Source organism: Puntigrus tetrazona, chromosome 6 (genome assembly GCF_018831695.1).
Source record: "Puntigrus tetrazona isolate hp1 chromosome 6, ASM1883169v1, whole genome shotgun sequence".
NCBI classification, from domain to species: domain Eukaryota; kingdom Metazoa; phylum Chordata; class Actinopteri; order Cypriniformes; family Cyprinidae; genus Puntigrus; species Puntigrus tetrazona.
In genome coordinates this window covers 19,174,813-19,190,920 of record NC_056704.1, presented here as the reverse complement: position 1 = coordinate 19,190,920, position 16,108 = coordinate 19,174,813, and the positions used below count along the sequence as shown (strand labels likewise).

Sequence of the window (16,108 nt, the reverse complement as noted above, 5' to 3'; positions counted from 1 at the left end):
CAATCTATCTAAGATATGTTTAAAGTGTTCTTATTATATAATCTTTATTGTTATTATAATTACCTGAATGTATAGTACACATCCTCATTAGACTAACTATTCTCAGTCAGTTCAAACAGCAACAAATTATTATATAACATGAACATCCTGCCTGATTTATAGAGATTAAAAAAACTTTGCATGTAATATGTTAAGAAGAAAATTTTGTTCTAGAATGCATGTTTAACAGCTCTGCATTATGAAAACAGGGCGAGGAGCAGAAAATGATATTAAAAATGGATTAGCGTGAATTAAATTAATTGGACAAATGGCGAGCAGAAACTGGAGAAATGAATATATAAAGGGCATGTAGGAGCAAAGACAACCAAATTCACCATCTCCATCCATTCTGAAAAGAGACGGTTTGTGAAGATGTGGAGACTAACGTGTGTAAGTTTGGTCCTGCACTTATTTGTTCAAGGTAAGCACTTTTACTTGCTTAAGGTATAAACTATGTCACACATAGCTAGATGTCCATGAAATCTTTCATATTTAATGTGTGCCGCTCTGTCTTCTGCTACAGGTTCACTCTCTCAGCTGAACGGTAAGAGGTTGTCTCGTTCTTCATATGTTCATATGGATCGTATAGTTTTACAGAATTGCTCAACTGTCTATTTCTCTCATAGTTTGTGGACAGGCTCCTCTAAACACTCGTATTGTGGGTGGCGTGGATGCCTCTGAGGGCTCATGGCCGTGGCAGGTCAGTCTGCATGCTTCTGGACGTCATTTTTGTGGAGGCTCCCTCATCAACAGCGAATGGGTGCTGACAGCTGCTCACTGCTTACCTGGGTAAGATTTACTTAAATACACAAATGCACTTGTTTTGATTGTTAGATTTTGTATTTGTTTTCTCATTTTTCTTTGCCTGTATTTAGTGTCACTGCATCCAGTCTGCGTGTGTATTTGGGAAGGAGGACACAGCAAGGAGTCAATGCCAATGAAATCAGCAGAGATGTCACTACAATCATTGTCCACCCCTCTTACGACAAGACCACAAACAACAATGACATCGCTCTGCTCCGGCTGTCCTCTGCAGTCACCTTCAATAACTACATTAGACCCGTGTGTCTGGCGGCCCAGAACAGCATCTTCAGTGCTGGCACCAGCAGCTGGATCACAGGCTGGGGAGATGTTCGATCTGGAGGTACAAACACATGCAAATCCATTAATTCACGTATGCATCTCTTCCTAACATCATTAATTAATGGTTGTTTGTGTTTTTGGTGTTCAGTGAGTTTAGCTGCTCCTGGGATCCTGCAGGAGACTATGGTTCCAGTGGTGGCTAATGATCAATGTAATACTCTTTTGGGTTCTGGATCTGTTACCAGCAACATGATTTGTGCTGGTTTAATAGAGGGAGGCAAAGACACCTGCCAGGTACAACAAACATTCTGCGTTTCTGAAAGTCCACTGGGTTCTTCTCAAAGAGCTCAACTGAATATTGAATTGAACTCAACTGAAAGAATACTGCTCAAAAAAAACCTTCTTTGTCTTTGTGTAGGGAGACTCTGGTGGGCCAATGGTGAGCAAGCAGTGTTCTTTGTGGATTCAGTCTGGTATCACCAGCTGGGGTTATGGCTGTGCTGATCCCAATGCACCTGGTGTTTACACCCGAGTGTCACAGTATCAGAGTTGGATCACCAACAACGTTGGCCAGAACCTGCCGGGTTTTGTCACCTTCAACCCTACAGGCACATGCCAGTCTGGTTCTACAGCCTCAACTGCAGCTACCACATTAGCAACTTCTACAACTTCCCCAACTTCTACTACTACTACTACTACTACTACTACTACTACAACCCCAAAAACTTCTACTACCTTAAAACCAACTACAACTCTTTTACCCAGTTTTGGTAACTCTTTCTCATGCTCTTTACACACTTATTCTAAAAGGGGCAGTCCAACCAAAAATTATAATTCTGTCATCACTTATTACCTATTTATGTAATTCAAAACCTAAATGCATTTACCATTTCTGTAATAATTATGTTGTTACCTAAATAGTTTTGGTTAATCCATTGTATTTCTTTGTCCATATGCTGGAAGTCTGATGCAATTTTTTTTTAAATATCCTCTTTTGTGAATTCACATTAACACTACTAATTTCTCTGCATAATGCTTGATTATGTATTTTTGTTATAGCCTCAACCTCTTGTAAAGGAAGATGTGGTGAGAAATTTGACCGCCGCAACCACTGCAACTGCAATCCTTATTGCTCACCTAACTGCTGTGCAGATTATAGAAAGCTATGCAGTAAGTCCAAATACACACACAAACAAAAAAGTGTTCATAATTCTGAAACAAACCAAAAATGATTCAAATTTTGAATTCTTGAACTCAAAGTATTCAGCTTTGTTTGTTTTTGTGCCTTTACAGGGTATTCGTAGATAACTCTTGGCTGGCACGATTCTCCGAATGGCTCACCTGCACTATATGTTTTCTGTTTGTTTATACATTGACAACAATTTCATGCATCAAGTACAGGTTATACAATTAAATATTTCCTTAAATTAATTTCTTTTAAATTAATTTCTTCAAAATGTATGTGTGACAAAAGTCTTATTTGTCCCTCTTCAGTCTAATGACTTATTTATTGTGTTTTCGTGTTAAAATTATGTCGAAATAATTAAAAATTCATTTTATGGAGCACACAAAATCATATGAGTAGAATATATAATAACATAAATTGATAATATAATTTTGAGTCTCGTTTGTAAACTGTATTATATAAATTACTAAATAAATACTTTGCATCATCTGGCTTGTAATGTCTTTTCTGTTGTAGATCTGTTGTAGATTCATGGTACCAAATACATGCCTTTCTACAAGGATGTGCAAATAATTAAGTGATGAAACACACTGCTCAACACTCTAAAAAGTCAATTTAATTTAAATAATAATAATAATATCAGACTCTTATGGATTTGGATGAGCAAAAAAGTTGCAGTACCATCTGAGAGCTACTCTGAGCTTTCACGCAGAGAAACCAACCCGTATTATACCTCGCCAATTATGAGTAGGTCATCTTGGCCTCTCAAAGATGTATTCACTGTGTAAAAAATGGATCTGGGGTATAGATATAGAGACATGCAAGGAGAAAGCTGCTTTGAATAAAAGCGTATCTAGGGCAGTTTTCTGAAAATGACTTCAAGGTAACCAAAGAGGCCAGTTTATAAAACACAATACAATGCAGCCAGAAAACCTAGCGATGCTGTGTGGCAGAATTTACCTTCATATTTCTTGTATATCTTACGTTACAAAAGACAAGCATGAACCATAAAAAGGTAATTTATAGTCAAGTAAAAAGGTGTCATTATAACAAGATAAATAGACAAGTAAGTTGTATAAGCCTGTATAAAATATTTATGCCATTTTGTCAAGGATTTCTGTTTTCCAGTTTGGTTTTTGCATTCAGTTTCCAGAAATAATTACTACGATTTTTCATGCCTCACAAAGTGCAACTTCTTAAACGTGTTTTTCGTTCTCGTGAGCGAGGGTGTGATGCTTGACTGCCTGCCCCCGTGACAAATCTTTGACGTCTTCATCCGGGACACTTCCACCAGACCACTCTCCAACATGGCGGCGTCAGGTGAGAATAATGCGCTCTCGCGGTCTGCCTTCATTTTTAGGTTTCTTCACGGAACACCTCTAAACAAGTTTGTAGAGCACTCTTGGGTTCAAGCGTAAGGGTTGTGGCATTCACTGTGTGCGTTTTCCGAAAACCGCCCTGCTAAAATACTGAGAAAATACACTGAAAACAAGAATGATTAGTTGTATTGGGGAAGCCTTATGCTCAAATGAATTAGCCAGTTTGCTAGCGGCCAAACCCTGTGCCTCGTCTATCTTGGTGTCCTAGGAGTTTTAGGACGGGACGAGATTTCGTAAACGGATGTTCGGGTGTTTTAATGTGCTTGGTAGTTTATAAGGTTAACGCAAGGAAAGTTTTGATATTATGGTAAATGATAGTGCATGAAGTTCAGTGCTAATAACCCGTGCTTGGCGCACATGCGCGGTACGATCCAGAGGAGGGACTGGAGAGGTCACCACGTGCGAGGAGCCGTGCACATAGAGCTAAAATAGGCTTTTCCCTCATGTTTTTTCTAGAGAACGTTGGTTGGGCTGCTGATTTTAAATTACTCATGACTAGTTTTTTATGCATATGTGTTCAACAAAAAGATTTGTTTGCAGATTCGTTTGATGCAGTTACAACGTTATGCCTGTAGTTCTCAAGTCATTGCATCGTTTACTGATTAATTCTAAAATTTACGTGTCAAGAGTTGTGTAAAAACACTTTAGAAAGATTGGTTAAGCATCCAGTATGTATAACCTGTATAAATAATACTTCAGAAAGTTAACAAGTGTTTCCAAGCCTGATGCAACCAGATCTGTTACAGAACTTATGCAAGTACAGCTTTTATCTTTTTGATTGGGGAAAGACTAAATTACACGAAACTTTCAAATCAATAGTAAGATTACTTGACACTAGGGGCATCATAAATTGTGCTTCAGAGCTTTTCCATGCTGGTCCAGCAAGTTCTAGAGTAATAAAACTTAATGTGAGTGTGTCTTTTGCCATCTTTTCCCCCACATTGATTGCATAGTGTCAGTGCATCTATTGCACAAGGTGTGACATTGCTCACTAGTGTAAAATCTATTAGCATCTGCTCTGGGTTTCATGTAATTTATTTACGGGTGTTAAGATGTTTTACCAGGAAATCCTCTGCAAGTGTAGTCACATTTCATTGTTAAAGCAAGCAGATATTAGTGACATCTCACTGTTTTTTTTTTTTTTTTTTTTTTTTGCATAGTCATACTTATGTCTAATATCTTTGTCACCATGCGGTCCATCTAGGGTGGGAACGTTAAAACATTCTTCTTCAGAATGTTAATGGTGGAATGAAAATTAAATTCACCCTAGCTTTTTTTCAAATGCATCTTATTTAATCTGTGCTTCTTTGTTTTGACTTTGTAATCGATATCATAACTTTGACCTTGATCTTCTGGTGAAATTCAGATTTCTCTCTGGTGTAGTATGCTGATATACTTGTTAAAATTTATATTTGTCATAATTACAAGTAGTTTGAAAATGTCACCTGTTTGGTGCAATATATTTATCGAATAACGAATACCTCAGTTTTTGTGTTCTCATAGTATTTGTTTTTCTTAATTAGCTAAGAAGAATAAGAAGAAGGGAAAGACCCTGACTCTGAATGACTTCCTTGCGGATGATAGCGGTGGCAATGCACCCCCCAGTTACCCCAGCGCTAAGACCACCAGCTGGGCAGACGAGACCGATGACTTGGATGGAGATGGTGAGTCAAAGCAGGCATGCACTACAGGACTTTTAAAATCTGAAAAGCTCTGTTGCTAGGAGAGTCATGACAAATGAAAACAATATGTGCTCAACATGTTTGATATACTCTGACTGCATGTAATCAGAGTATGAAGTGGGGCTGCACGATATGGGGCAAAAATCTAGTAGTTGTTTTCTAAATAAAGGCATTTTGTAATTTTTGTGCATGTTTGTAGGGCTGGACATTTTTGCTAGAATTTTGTAGAAAATATAAGTTTGTATAAGATATAAGATTGTAAAATCTACAATATAAATGTAGTAATAATGTCTTTGTATAATAAACAACATTTAATAATTATTTCACAAAAAATAAAGTATATAAAAAGTTGAAAACTTGTATTAAAACTGAAATATATATGATACTAATAGTTATGGAAGTCTTGATTTCTGTTTTCATCCTTCAATAATTTTTTGATGGAAAATGCTCCTGAAGCTTCTTTTTTTTAAACAAGAAGGGGAAGTTTTTTTTGTGCATGTTGCATTCTTAAATTCATATCAAAACGCCTCGAATTCAAATGCAGGGATGGAGTCTGTGTAAAGCAAACACAATTTTCTTTTTGGTTTTTTAAATTAATTGTGCAGTTCTAATCTGAAGCCACAAGAATTTGTAATGTATGAATTGTAGACTGCAGAATTTTTGTAATTGAAAATCACTTGATTATAAAAATCAAGAGTATTCCAGCCTTAAGAATGCAAAATGCTATCGTTGGTATATGTAAGATACAATGCACTATGGGGATCCAGGCAATGAAATCATATTCTGTGATCAAGTTCCATTTTCCTTCTCTTTAGTCTCAACTTCCTGGCATACCGTGGAGGATACGTATCGAGCTCCTCCCATTGACCGCTCCATCCTGCCAACTGCGCCTCGTGCAGCACGGGAACCAAACATTGACCGCTCTCGGCTGCCACGCAGCCCACCCTACACCGCCTTCCTCGGTAACCTTCCCTACGACGTCAGCGAGGAATCCATCAAAGACTTCTTCAGGGGCCTTGCGGTCAGTGGGGATCTGAAAGTTTACATTTGGACTCTTCAGGAAATATTATTGTTGCTTGGCAAATACAGGTTTTGTGTAACTGGATGTGTTTTGTGTGTATTCTCAGATCAGTGCAGTACGTTTGCCACGGGAGCCTAATAACCCAGAGAGGCTTAAGGGTTTTGGCTATGCAGAATTTGATGATGTTGAATCCCTCTTGCGTGCTCTCAGTCTAAATGAGGAGGTGGGTCATCAGTAAAACACTGATCTCAGTTCATTGCTTTTGTTTTCTGTTTAGAATTAACATTGCATTAAATTTGTGTAGAATCTTGGGAACAGACGGATCCGGGTGGATATCGCAGATCAATCCAATGACAAAGGTGAACTGAAGATATACAAAATCCTTCATGTTGCCTTTGCCTCTGTGAAAGCATATTCCTGTTATAATTTTTATTTTCTTATATTTCTTCCAGAGAGGGACAGTGGGTCAATGATGGGGCGAGACAGGGATAGAGATCGAGGTCGTGGGATGGACAGTGGCCCTGATAAGACAGATTCTGATTGGAGGGCACGGCCGAGCGGGGACCAGGATGATGGACCACGCAGAGATGATGGATATGGTGACAGTAAGTTATTCTGATGCAAACACTACATCATGCTTAAAGGGTTTCCTCGAAAAGAAAATTGTCATTAATTACTTAGTAATTACCCTCATGTCATTCCAAACCTGTAAGACCTTCGTTCATCAAAAAATTAACCAGCGTTAATTTAGAATTTTAAAAAAAATTTATTTAGCTGTTACTTTAGTTTATATTTTTGTCATTTTCACTGTTTTGGTCTAGTTTAAGTTGTCTGTATATCATTAAATCTTTTTTTCTTTTCAGTGAAATACTAGTGGTTATGTGTTTTCTTTCTACAACTTTCATATAACGTCCTTTATTCTATCAAGCACACATGTTGTTATTATTCATAATGTTACAATCACAAAATTTTGGCCAGATTGTGCAGCTCTGCAAACAAACGTAGTTGTTGCCTTTAAATCGCAGTGGCAGTTTTTTTGTGTGTTTTTATTCCCACCAAATCAGGCATCTCTATTTCTTGCATTAAAGAAACTTTATGGTATTGTTTTCGGCAGTCAAGTTTAAATAGATTTAATCATAAACCTGGTTTGACTAACATACTGTTGTTTGTACATCTTGTCTAACACATTGGGGTATATTTTTGCAGGGTCACGTGACCGTTATGAGTCAGACCGTTTCAGAGATGCTCCAAGACGTGATGATCGTTTTGACAGCGGCCGGGATCGCTTCAGTGGTAGAGATCGCTACGATGATAGAGAGCGAAGAGATCGCTTTGATGACCGAGACCGAAGGGATCGCTACGATGACCGAGGAAGCAGAGACTATGATCGTGGAGGTTTGTAGCATTTTTTTCCCCATGTGTTTCACACAAAACATTGGTTAAATGTTACTGTAAAGTTAATTTCTGTTAAGTTTCTGTGTTATTGGTGGATTATTAAAGGAACAGTTTACCCAAAAATTAAAATTGTCATCATTTAACCAGGCTCTTTTGAGTCACCATTGACTTTCATAGTAGGAAAAAAATACTATGAAAGTCAAGTTTTCTCATTTCCACTGAGTGGTATGGGTCAGTACAGTACGGTATGATTCGGTATGCAACCCTCATTCCAGCTTGCACTTTTTTTCCACTGTCATCGGTATAAGGGAACACAGCGGTTGACGATAAAGAGTGACAATAAGCACAGCTCACAAAGACTTTTTATCAGTTTGAATGAACAATAATAGCAATTATGAAAGTATAAGAGGGTTAAGAGGAAATAAAGTCAGCGCTGTACTATGATCATGTTCGAAGAGCAGAAAATAATAGAAAAGGCATATTGAGAAATAACTATTGTCAGTTTAAAAATATAAAACTGTAAAATACACTGTTATATTTTTGTTTTTGCGCACTCTCATGTAATTAAGAAAGTATAAATAAGCTCATGGACAGCAAATCTGAATGAGTGATCCCCTTGTAACAAGCAAAAGTGATGATTCTATTCAACCAATTAAGGTTCTGCAGTGAGTTTGGCTCCAACCTTTTGGTACCCTTTGCTATGCTAGGTACCCTTATGGAGGGATGCCAAAAAAGTTTGATACGGTTCGCTATTTTGGTACCATTCACAATGAAAACCGACATAATTGAATAGCTCTCAGTGGAAATAAGCTATAAATTACTTTTTTAATTTTTGGCTGAACTATTCTTTTAATTGCAGTTTGCTTTGGAAGTAAATCTCTGTTTCTGATTGTCTTAGGTTTTGACTCACGTGGTGGTGGAGCATGGCGAGGATTCAGCAGTGGCTTCAGACGAGACCATGATGACCGGCGAGATGGAGATCGAGAAGAGCGTTCAGACAAGAGGGATGATGGACGAGAAGAGAGAGGTACATGTTAATTTAGAAATTACACACTTCAGCTTTAAAGACACAAGTTTAATATCAGGAATGTTGTTTCTAATTGAATGAGATTTGTTCTAGGCCCTCCACAGAGACCCAAGTTAAACCTGAAGCCACGGAGCATCCCAAAAGAAGAGGAACCGAGTGGAAGCTTGTCTCCACAGGGTAACACTGCTAATTCCAGCAGGGCTTCTTCTATATTTGGGGCAGCCAAACCTGTGGACACAGCCGCCAAGGAGAGAGAGGTGGAGGAGAGGCTGAAGAAAGAACAAGAACGACTCCAGAAACAGTTGGAAGAGGACAAGAACAGGGCTTCAGAGAGACGACCCCGAGACAGGTGAGAATAGATGGGTTGATATAAGAGCACTTTTATTTGAAAATGAAAACTGATGCAAGAGTATTTATAGAATTTATGGTTAAACTGGTCTTTTTTTATTTATATATTTTTTGCAGAGACTCGAGTTGGAGAAATGAAGAACCGCCTAAAGAGCGTCAACGGACAGGAAGTGAATCCTCGCAACCTAAAGGTAACATTTATGCATGTTAACTCTGTTTTTACATTTTGGTTGATTTGTTTTTTAATGAAATGAAGCCAGATTATATAAATTGTGCTGTTTATATATAAACTGTTTTATATACTTTATTTCTTCTGATGATTATAGCCATAGTAGCTGGCATGGCGCTAAATTATAAACAATTATCAAAGCATGAAGTATGTATTGTATATGCACTGATAATACATTCCTGATGAGTTCTAACTGTAAAATATTGCTGGTAAATTTTATAACTGGTATTAAAAATCATAGATCTAAATAAACTTTGTAGAAAGGCTATATTATCTTTGTTAAATGAAAGATCATGTTTAAAGCAGAATTAACTTAAAAATCTTAATTAAAATAAATTAGAAATATATATATACATACATACACGCACACATATATAAGATAAAAAAAACTGAGCTGAAAAAGTTTTTCCTTGGTAACTGAAATCTTTCTGAATTTACTTCATACTAAAATAAATACAAATGAAGGCTAAATAGAAAAATGTAAAAAGAAAAAAGCTAAAAAAAAAAAGTTAATGCATTAAATTGAGCCTTTGAAGCTAATTTTACAAATTGAAAAAGACTAATTAGTAAAATATTTGAAAAATAACAATGGTTTGGCACAGTGTTAATTTAGTTGACAAATAATTTTCATTAGAATTCTGTATACACAGACGTTAACGAACAAAAAATAATTTAAAACGACATACTAAAATATATTGACATTTTCATCGATGAATAAAAATGGGACGATTTGGGATAAGATTCATTCAGAATGAATCTGCTGAATGGTTTGGAGGTTAGATGCGTGACTTACATTCGAACATATCATAGCCTATTGATCTGTCCTGCAGGACATGAGCTAACATACACTTACTTCATAAAACCTTCAAGAATCTCACTGTGGGAGTAAGCGAAGAGCAGGCATATAGATAAATTGGATTATGCAAGAGAGAACTCGATTTAGTCCAGTTTGAGAGCAGACACTGAAGCAAGTACACACACAGAGAGCACAAATACTCTTGAACGGAGAATGAACAGGGAATTGCACACAATAATGTTGAATTAGAAGTCCTAAAGATTAATCTAAATTTATATAAATAAATATGTCTGCTTGAAATAATTAATATGGTAAACAAGTTATAAAGAATGCATAATTAGCCTAAATAACCATTGGTATTTCTTGTTCTTTATGAGAAGTGATTGTTTAACATAATGGCATGTAGCATTTAAATTTACTGTAGATTTAGTTGACTAAAATCATAAGATATTTAGTTGACTAAATGGCATTTTAGTCAAAAGACTTACTAAAACTAATTTAAAATGTGCAAAACTGGTTTGAAGATACAATGGTAGTAAGATTACATACACTCCCCTCCAAATGTATTCGGACAGTGTGGCCAATCCCTTTATTTTTGCTGTAGACTGAAAACATTTGGGTTTGACATAAATATCAGAGAAGATATTTACATGCCAGCTTTTATTTCCAGGTATTTACATCCAGAGCTGACACACGACTTAGAAGATGGTACCCTTTGTTTGAACCCACCAATTTTTGTGTGCGCAAAAGTATTGGAACATGTGACTGATAAGTGTATTTTGTTGCCCAGACGTGTCCTATCACAATGATTAGTTTCAGATTTGGGTTTTGCCTGTTCAAACTGTTTTTTTAGTTAAGAGGTATAACAAACAGGAAAACCAGAGAGCTGTCTATAGGTAAGAAACACGCAATTGTGAGGCTGAGAGAAGGAAAGTCATCAGAGCATATGCACACACATTGGCTTTAGCCTTTTGAACCATTTGGAATGTTCTGAAGACGAAAGAAGTGTACTAACTGGTGTACTAAGTAACAGGCATCAAACAGGTAGAACAAGGAAAACAACTGCAGTTGATGACCAAAACATTGTTAAAGCTGTCAGGAAAGACCCTAAAACAACTGAAACGGCCCCGATATACTTCAAACAAACTTCTTTTTCATCTTTCATTTGAGGGGAAAAAGTTTGAAAAGGCTGAGTGACGGTATAGTGTTTCAGAACATTCTGACCCACACTGGCGGGGGTTTAGAAATAATGTAAACATGAGGCAACCCTTGTATGTAGCCTATAAGTTTGATTAAAAACAAAGGTTTATTGTAACAAGGTATTGTATACCTTTTAAATTCACTTTGACAGAACGAAAACAATGACAGCAGTAGTATGGTGTAATATTTATTTGCTTGCTGCCTTTTTATTCTTTTGATAGCTTTGGAAAACTTGAGTTTCTCTGTCACTTTTTGCATAACTCTAGGTCGTTGACACAAGCTTTGTTGTAATATCTTTGTAGGTATTAACTACTTTTGCAGAACTTTTAAAGTCTCTCCACGAGCGACCGTATATAGATGGCAGCTTAGTTATGTATGTAGTGACTTGAAGATGTTGCTCCCTTGCCTGACCTTGTGTCAAAGGTGGAGTTTCAGAACACACCCTAAGATTGCATAATCGCCTCGGACCAATGGTAGCTCAAAGGTGTTTAGGAGTTCAAACGAACGCACCCAAAAAGTTAGCTTTGGAGAGCTGATGGAACTGCCAAAAAGAACTGTTTTGGCCTGATTTTCGAAATGGCGTCATTTCAGTTTGTTCTTCGGTTTCATTTGAAGTATATCAGGGCCTTAAGTGAGATCAGCAACAACCTCCAGAGGGCAGGAGTGAAGGTATCACAATCTACTGTTCGCAGAAGACATCATGACCACAAGTACAGAGGCTACACCTGGGTGATGGAAAGGTTAATGTTTGGAGAAAGAAAGGATCTGCTTATGATTCCAAACATAATACATGCTCGTCTGTGAAACACAGTTGGAGGTAATGTCATGGCTTGGGCTTGCTTGACTTCTTCTGGGATGGGCTCATTAATCTTCATTGATGATGTAATACATGATGGCAGTAGCAAAATGAACTCTACAGAAACATTTTTTCTGCCAATTTATAGAAAGATGCAACTAAACTTATTGGCAGATCCTTCATCATAGAGGAATTGACCCAATGACACCAAAATAACAAAGGAGTTTGTCAGGGGCAAGAAATGGAAGGTTTAAATCCTATAGACCATGCCTTTTACCTGCTAAAGAGTAGACTAAAGCAGGTAACTCCAAAACAAACAAATGAAAGATGCTGCGCTGAAAGCCTGGAAAAGAATCACAATAGAAGAATGCAAAAGTTCAATGTTTTCAATGGGTCACAGGCTTGATGCAGTTTTTAAAAGCAACGGATTTGCAAATAAATATTAAGTGTTTTTCACTTTTAATCTATGTAAATAATTTCTGTTACAATACTTTTGTTCTCATGAAAAATGAGTGGGTTCAAACAAAGAGCGCTATCTATGTTCTGTGTCAGAGCCGCATGTAAATATCTGAAAATAAACACTGGCATGTAAAGCTGTTGTCTGATATTCATCTTTTGATGTCAAACCCAAATTCTTTCAATTATGCCTACAATATTTAAAAAGGTTACATTACTAACAAAGTGTTGAATAAATACTTCTGTATCGGTGATGTTCAGGATCTAGGTGTCAAGATGGTGAACATTCAGAGAATGAAGTCTTCAGTGGACAAGAGGATGAGCCGATCTCTCCTGCAAGTCCACCACCCTCTTCCAATCAGGGAGGACTTCCACTGAAAGTAATGCCTGCTCCTCCACCTAAAGAGAACGCCTGGGCCAAACGCAGCACAGGGGGTGGTGCTAATGAGAAGGAAGGACCTCCCTCAGCTGCCCCTAGCAACAAAAGCTCTCTTAAACCCAACAGGTGTTCTATCTCTCCCAGTTTACGGAAATACAAATATAAAACACGCAATGATGAAGCACAAATAACACTTGTGTTTTTGTCTTTCTAGGTCACCTGAAGAGCACGTATTGGGTAAAGATAAAAGTCTATACAATAACACTTCAAAAGAGTAAAAAAAATTATTTAAGAATATATACAGTTTCACTTATCTGTTTTACTATTTGCTAGATGAAAACCGGGTTGATGGCGTTCGAAGAGATAAAGTGGTGCCTCAGGGAAGAGGAGGAGGAGGAGGAGGAGGAGGAGGAGGAGGAGGTGTAGTTGTTGGGAAAGGAGGGGGTCGGGGAAGAGGAGTTGACTGCCCAAACAAAGACAAACGGAGAGAACCTGCAGACAGGTAAGACAGCTTTCACTAAAGTACATTTTTAAATTTTTTTTTTTTTAATTCAACTACATAGTCATGACATTGACTAAAGGCAGTATCTGAATCTAAATTACTTTTTTATATATTTGATGTGAGTAAGAACTGCAAAGCTTTAAAACTGACTGCAAAAATTCTTCTTACAACTAGGATCTTATTACAAGCTAACAGAAATCAATTTAGCGCTAGGGCTGGGCTATATAACCAAAAATATTATCAAAATGTATGTATATTTTTTCTCTGTGTTCTACAATATCAATATTCACTTGGCATTGCCAGCAATGGGTAAGAAAATGTTTCTAAAACCTTAAATTAAACCATAACTTTCTTCGCAGTTAAACTCCACAGAGTAGTTACCTATTTATTTAGGACCCTATGAAAGGTATATTTATTAATTTGAGATGTACATTTTTGTACAAACTAGTAATTTTTTCCTGTCATAATTTTACTTCATAAGTTAAACTGAACATAGGCGGGTTGTCATGAAGCTCTTTTGAGTTAGTTTTTTCTCAAACTAAAAAGTGACTCAGGGCAGCTATTGAGATGAAGTTAATGGATTGTGCGCTCCTATATTGAAACTCAGATGCTGAAAAAACATATGAGATTTTGTAGTTGATGAAACTGCACCATTTATTCACACAAAGACACAGAACCAGCAAGTTTATTAGCATTAGAACAGGACTGTTGTCATGTTTTTCTGCTGTGATAGCCTATTAATTTAATCCATAATAAATAAGAATGTCCAGAGCTTATTATCGTTATCAGCAGTATAATATTTATTATCTATTCTTAAACCCTTTCATGGATTTTAAATGACAGGAAGGAGGGCAGACGGGAAAGAGATCCCAGAATAGCCTCAGAACCAAAGAAATATGAAGAGAGCGCTCCTCCTGTGAGTACTTCATCTGGACCTGACACCTCACTGAGCAGATGTAGTCAACCCTAAACACTAAGAAAAATTAGACCCTGAAATTCAACAAACCTACATGGTAGTTTAGTTGTTCAGCCCACTGTTGTGTAGAACTTAGAAAATAGTTTTCTTCCTACCACTCTTTCTTGGTCATCACAAACATTGAGATTCTAAACCTTATTTTTGTCCTTACAGCAGTTCAGCTCCGTAAGTAAGTATGCTGCCCTACTAATGGATGGAGACCAGGGAGAAGAAGATGGAGAGGAATGAACAATTAGCAAGGACCAGCTAACTATAGAAACACAGAACAGAAGAAAAAAAAGCAACTGAATGATCAAATGAGGGGTTAAATTATGTGTTTCCTCATGCTGAGGGAGAGGCGTATCTTAAGGGGATGATGGCCAACGTACCCACAATACTGTTCTTGTTCACGTTTATGGAAATTTATACTGGTGTTCCTAAAACTGGCCCATTTTAATTAAAGATAAAAATAAATCAAATCAGTGCAGTACTTAGATAAATGCATTCATACATGTAGACATTTGAAAATCATTGTTAATTTGAAAGTCATTGTTATAATAAAAAAAATGTAAGATACTGTAACTTGTCTCTGAATTTCTTTCAGTTTTCAGTTTCTTTCGGTTAATTCAGTCAGCAATTGCAATATAATGCATTTTATGTAATTGTTAACTCATAATGCTTGGTATTGTGTTATGTAATGCCATGGAACCATGTTGCATTTTTGTTGAAATCTCCCACTGAAGAGTTTGTGGTTAGCAGAAACACCCCCCTGAGGACTGTGGCATATGCCAAAGGATAGGACTTCTACTCAAATCCTTTAAATGCTTCAGACTGAAACTCAAGGGTCTTATATTGTTCATCTGTTCATTTCAAACCTGCATAGGATTATGCTGTCAAATCAGGATAGAGAACTCCCTCAAAGTGCTCTCAAACCAATGTAATGGGTCCAACACTGAGGCTGTGTAGATCCTCCCAGTCCCTTGGTGATTGAGTATTGAGTATTCCTTCCCAAGGACCGTATTATTAAACTAATCAGAACAATCTGACTGCCTGCAGTGGCCGTATGTGTGCCACAAGAAAAGTTTGGTTACATTGTTTAGTTGTTTTCTCTTAAGCTTGAAATGGTTTTGAGTTTGTTTCCCAAGATTTTTCCCAAAACTGCTTTATTGGATGTATTTTACGGCCCATTCTAGGGTGGGAGTTTACATTCTTTGTGTGGTCATATTGTGCTGTTCATCCATGTTTTCCCAGCTGCCCTAACTGAACTCTTCTTGTGTGTAGCCTGATTTGAATGCGGCTCTATCCTTACACAGCTACACACACACACACACACACACACACACACACACACCTCAAATGTTTTGTCTGTTTTGGTATTTTCTTAATATCCTTAAAACCTTTAAGGATTCAGTGGCCGCATTCATTATGAAAATTATGCCAATGTGTCTACACAAAAACTGCAGCTCGGTGACAAAAACGTTTTTCTTTTGACAAAATGTTTGCTTGGCTTTTAGCTTATGGTTATTAATAAATTAACAATTGGTGCAAGTTATTAAATGTCGTTAACCAAGAACATAAACTACACAAACTGTGTACACCGCTGATTTATAATGAGATTGAGAACACTAATACGCA

The 16,108-nt window shown here is 37.0% G+C and overlaps 2 protein-coding genes across 4 annotated transcripts; both read left to right on the top strand.

The window, feature by feature from the left end:
- The first annotated feature begins 411 nt into the window (after positions 1-411).
- LOC122347293 (trypsin-like) lies at positions 412-2,426 on the top strand. Its single transcript, XM_043242480.1, has 8 exons — positions 412-460; positions 563-583; positions 666-828; positions 915-1,183; positions 1,271-1,416; positions 1,541-1,745; positions 2,182-2,292; positions 2,416-2,426. The coding sequence occupies exons 1-8, from the start codon at positions 412-414 to the stop codon at positions 2,424-2,426; spliced, it is 975 nt and encodes a 324-aa protein (XP_043098415.1).
- Positions 2,427-3,493: 1,067 nt separating this feature from the next.
- On the top strand, positions 3,494-15,055 carry eif4bb (eukaryotic translation initiation factor 4Bb). Of its 3 annotated transcripts, none has more exons than XM_043242466.1 (15): positions 3,494-3,628; positions 5,211-5,351; positions 6,185-6,390; positions 6,497-6,613; positions 6,695-6,749; positions 6,843-6,995; positions 7,597-7,785; positions 8,684-8,812; positions 8,906-9,161; positions 9,278-9,351; positions 12,899-13,142; positions 13,231-13,253; positions 13,350-13,518; positions 14,362-14,434; positions 14,651-15,055. In XM_043242466.1, exons 1-15 carry the CDS (start codon positions 3,616-3,618, stop codon positions 14,720-14,722), a joined length of 1,914 nt encoding a protein of 637 aa, XP_043098401.1. In that variant the 5' UTR covers positions 3,494-3,615; the 3' UTR covers positions 14,723-15,055. The 3 variants fall into 3 exon arrangements, with proteins under 3 accessions (XP_043098401.1, XP_043098400.1, XP_043098402.1); XM_043242465.1 differs by having other exon boundaries at positions 3,495-3,628; positions 14,648-15,055; XM_043242467.1 differs by lacking the exon at positions 14,362-14,434 and having other exon boundaries at positions 3,495-3,628; positions 14,648-15,055.
- Positions 15,056-16,108: the final 1,053 nt, after the last annotated feature.

What these genes read in the sequence shown, in the direction of transcription:
- eif4bb (XM_043242465.1), top strand. An exon ending in ACTTCTTCAGGGGCCTTGCG is followed by an intron (nt 6,391 to 6,496) that starts GTCAGTGGGGAT and finishes GTGTATTCTCAG; the next exon opens with ATCAGTGCAGTACGTTTGCC. An exon ending in AGATGATGGATATGGTGACA is followed by an intron (nt 6,996 to 7,596) that starts GTAAGTTATTCT and finishes ATATTTTTGCAG; the next exon opens with GGTCACGTGACCGTTATGAG.
- LOC122347293 (XM_043242480.1), top strand. Translation starts at nt 412, where the DNA reads ATGTGGAGACTAACGTGTGTAAGTTTGGTCCTGCACTTATTTGTTCAA. An exon ending in CCTGCACTTATTTGTTCAAG is followed by an intron (nt 461 to 562) that starts GTAAGCACTTTT and finishes CTTCTGCTACAG; the next exon opens with GTTCACTCTCTCAGCTGAAC. An exon ending in GCTGCTCACTGCTTACCTGG is followed by an intron (nt 829 to 914) that starts GTAAGATTTACT and finishes GCCTGTATTTAG; the next exon opens with TGTCACTGCATCCAGTCTGC.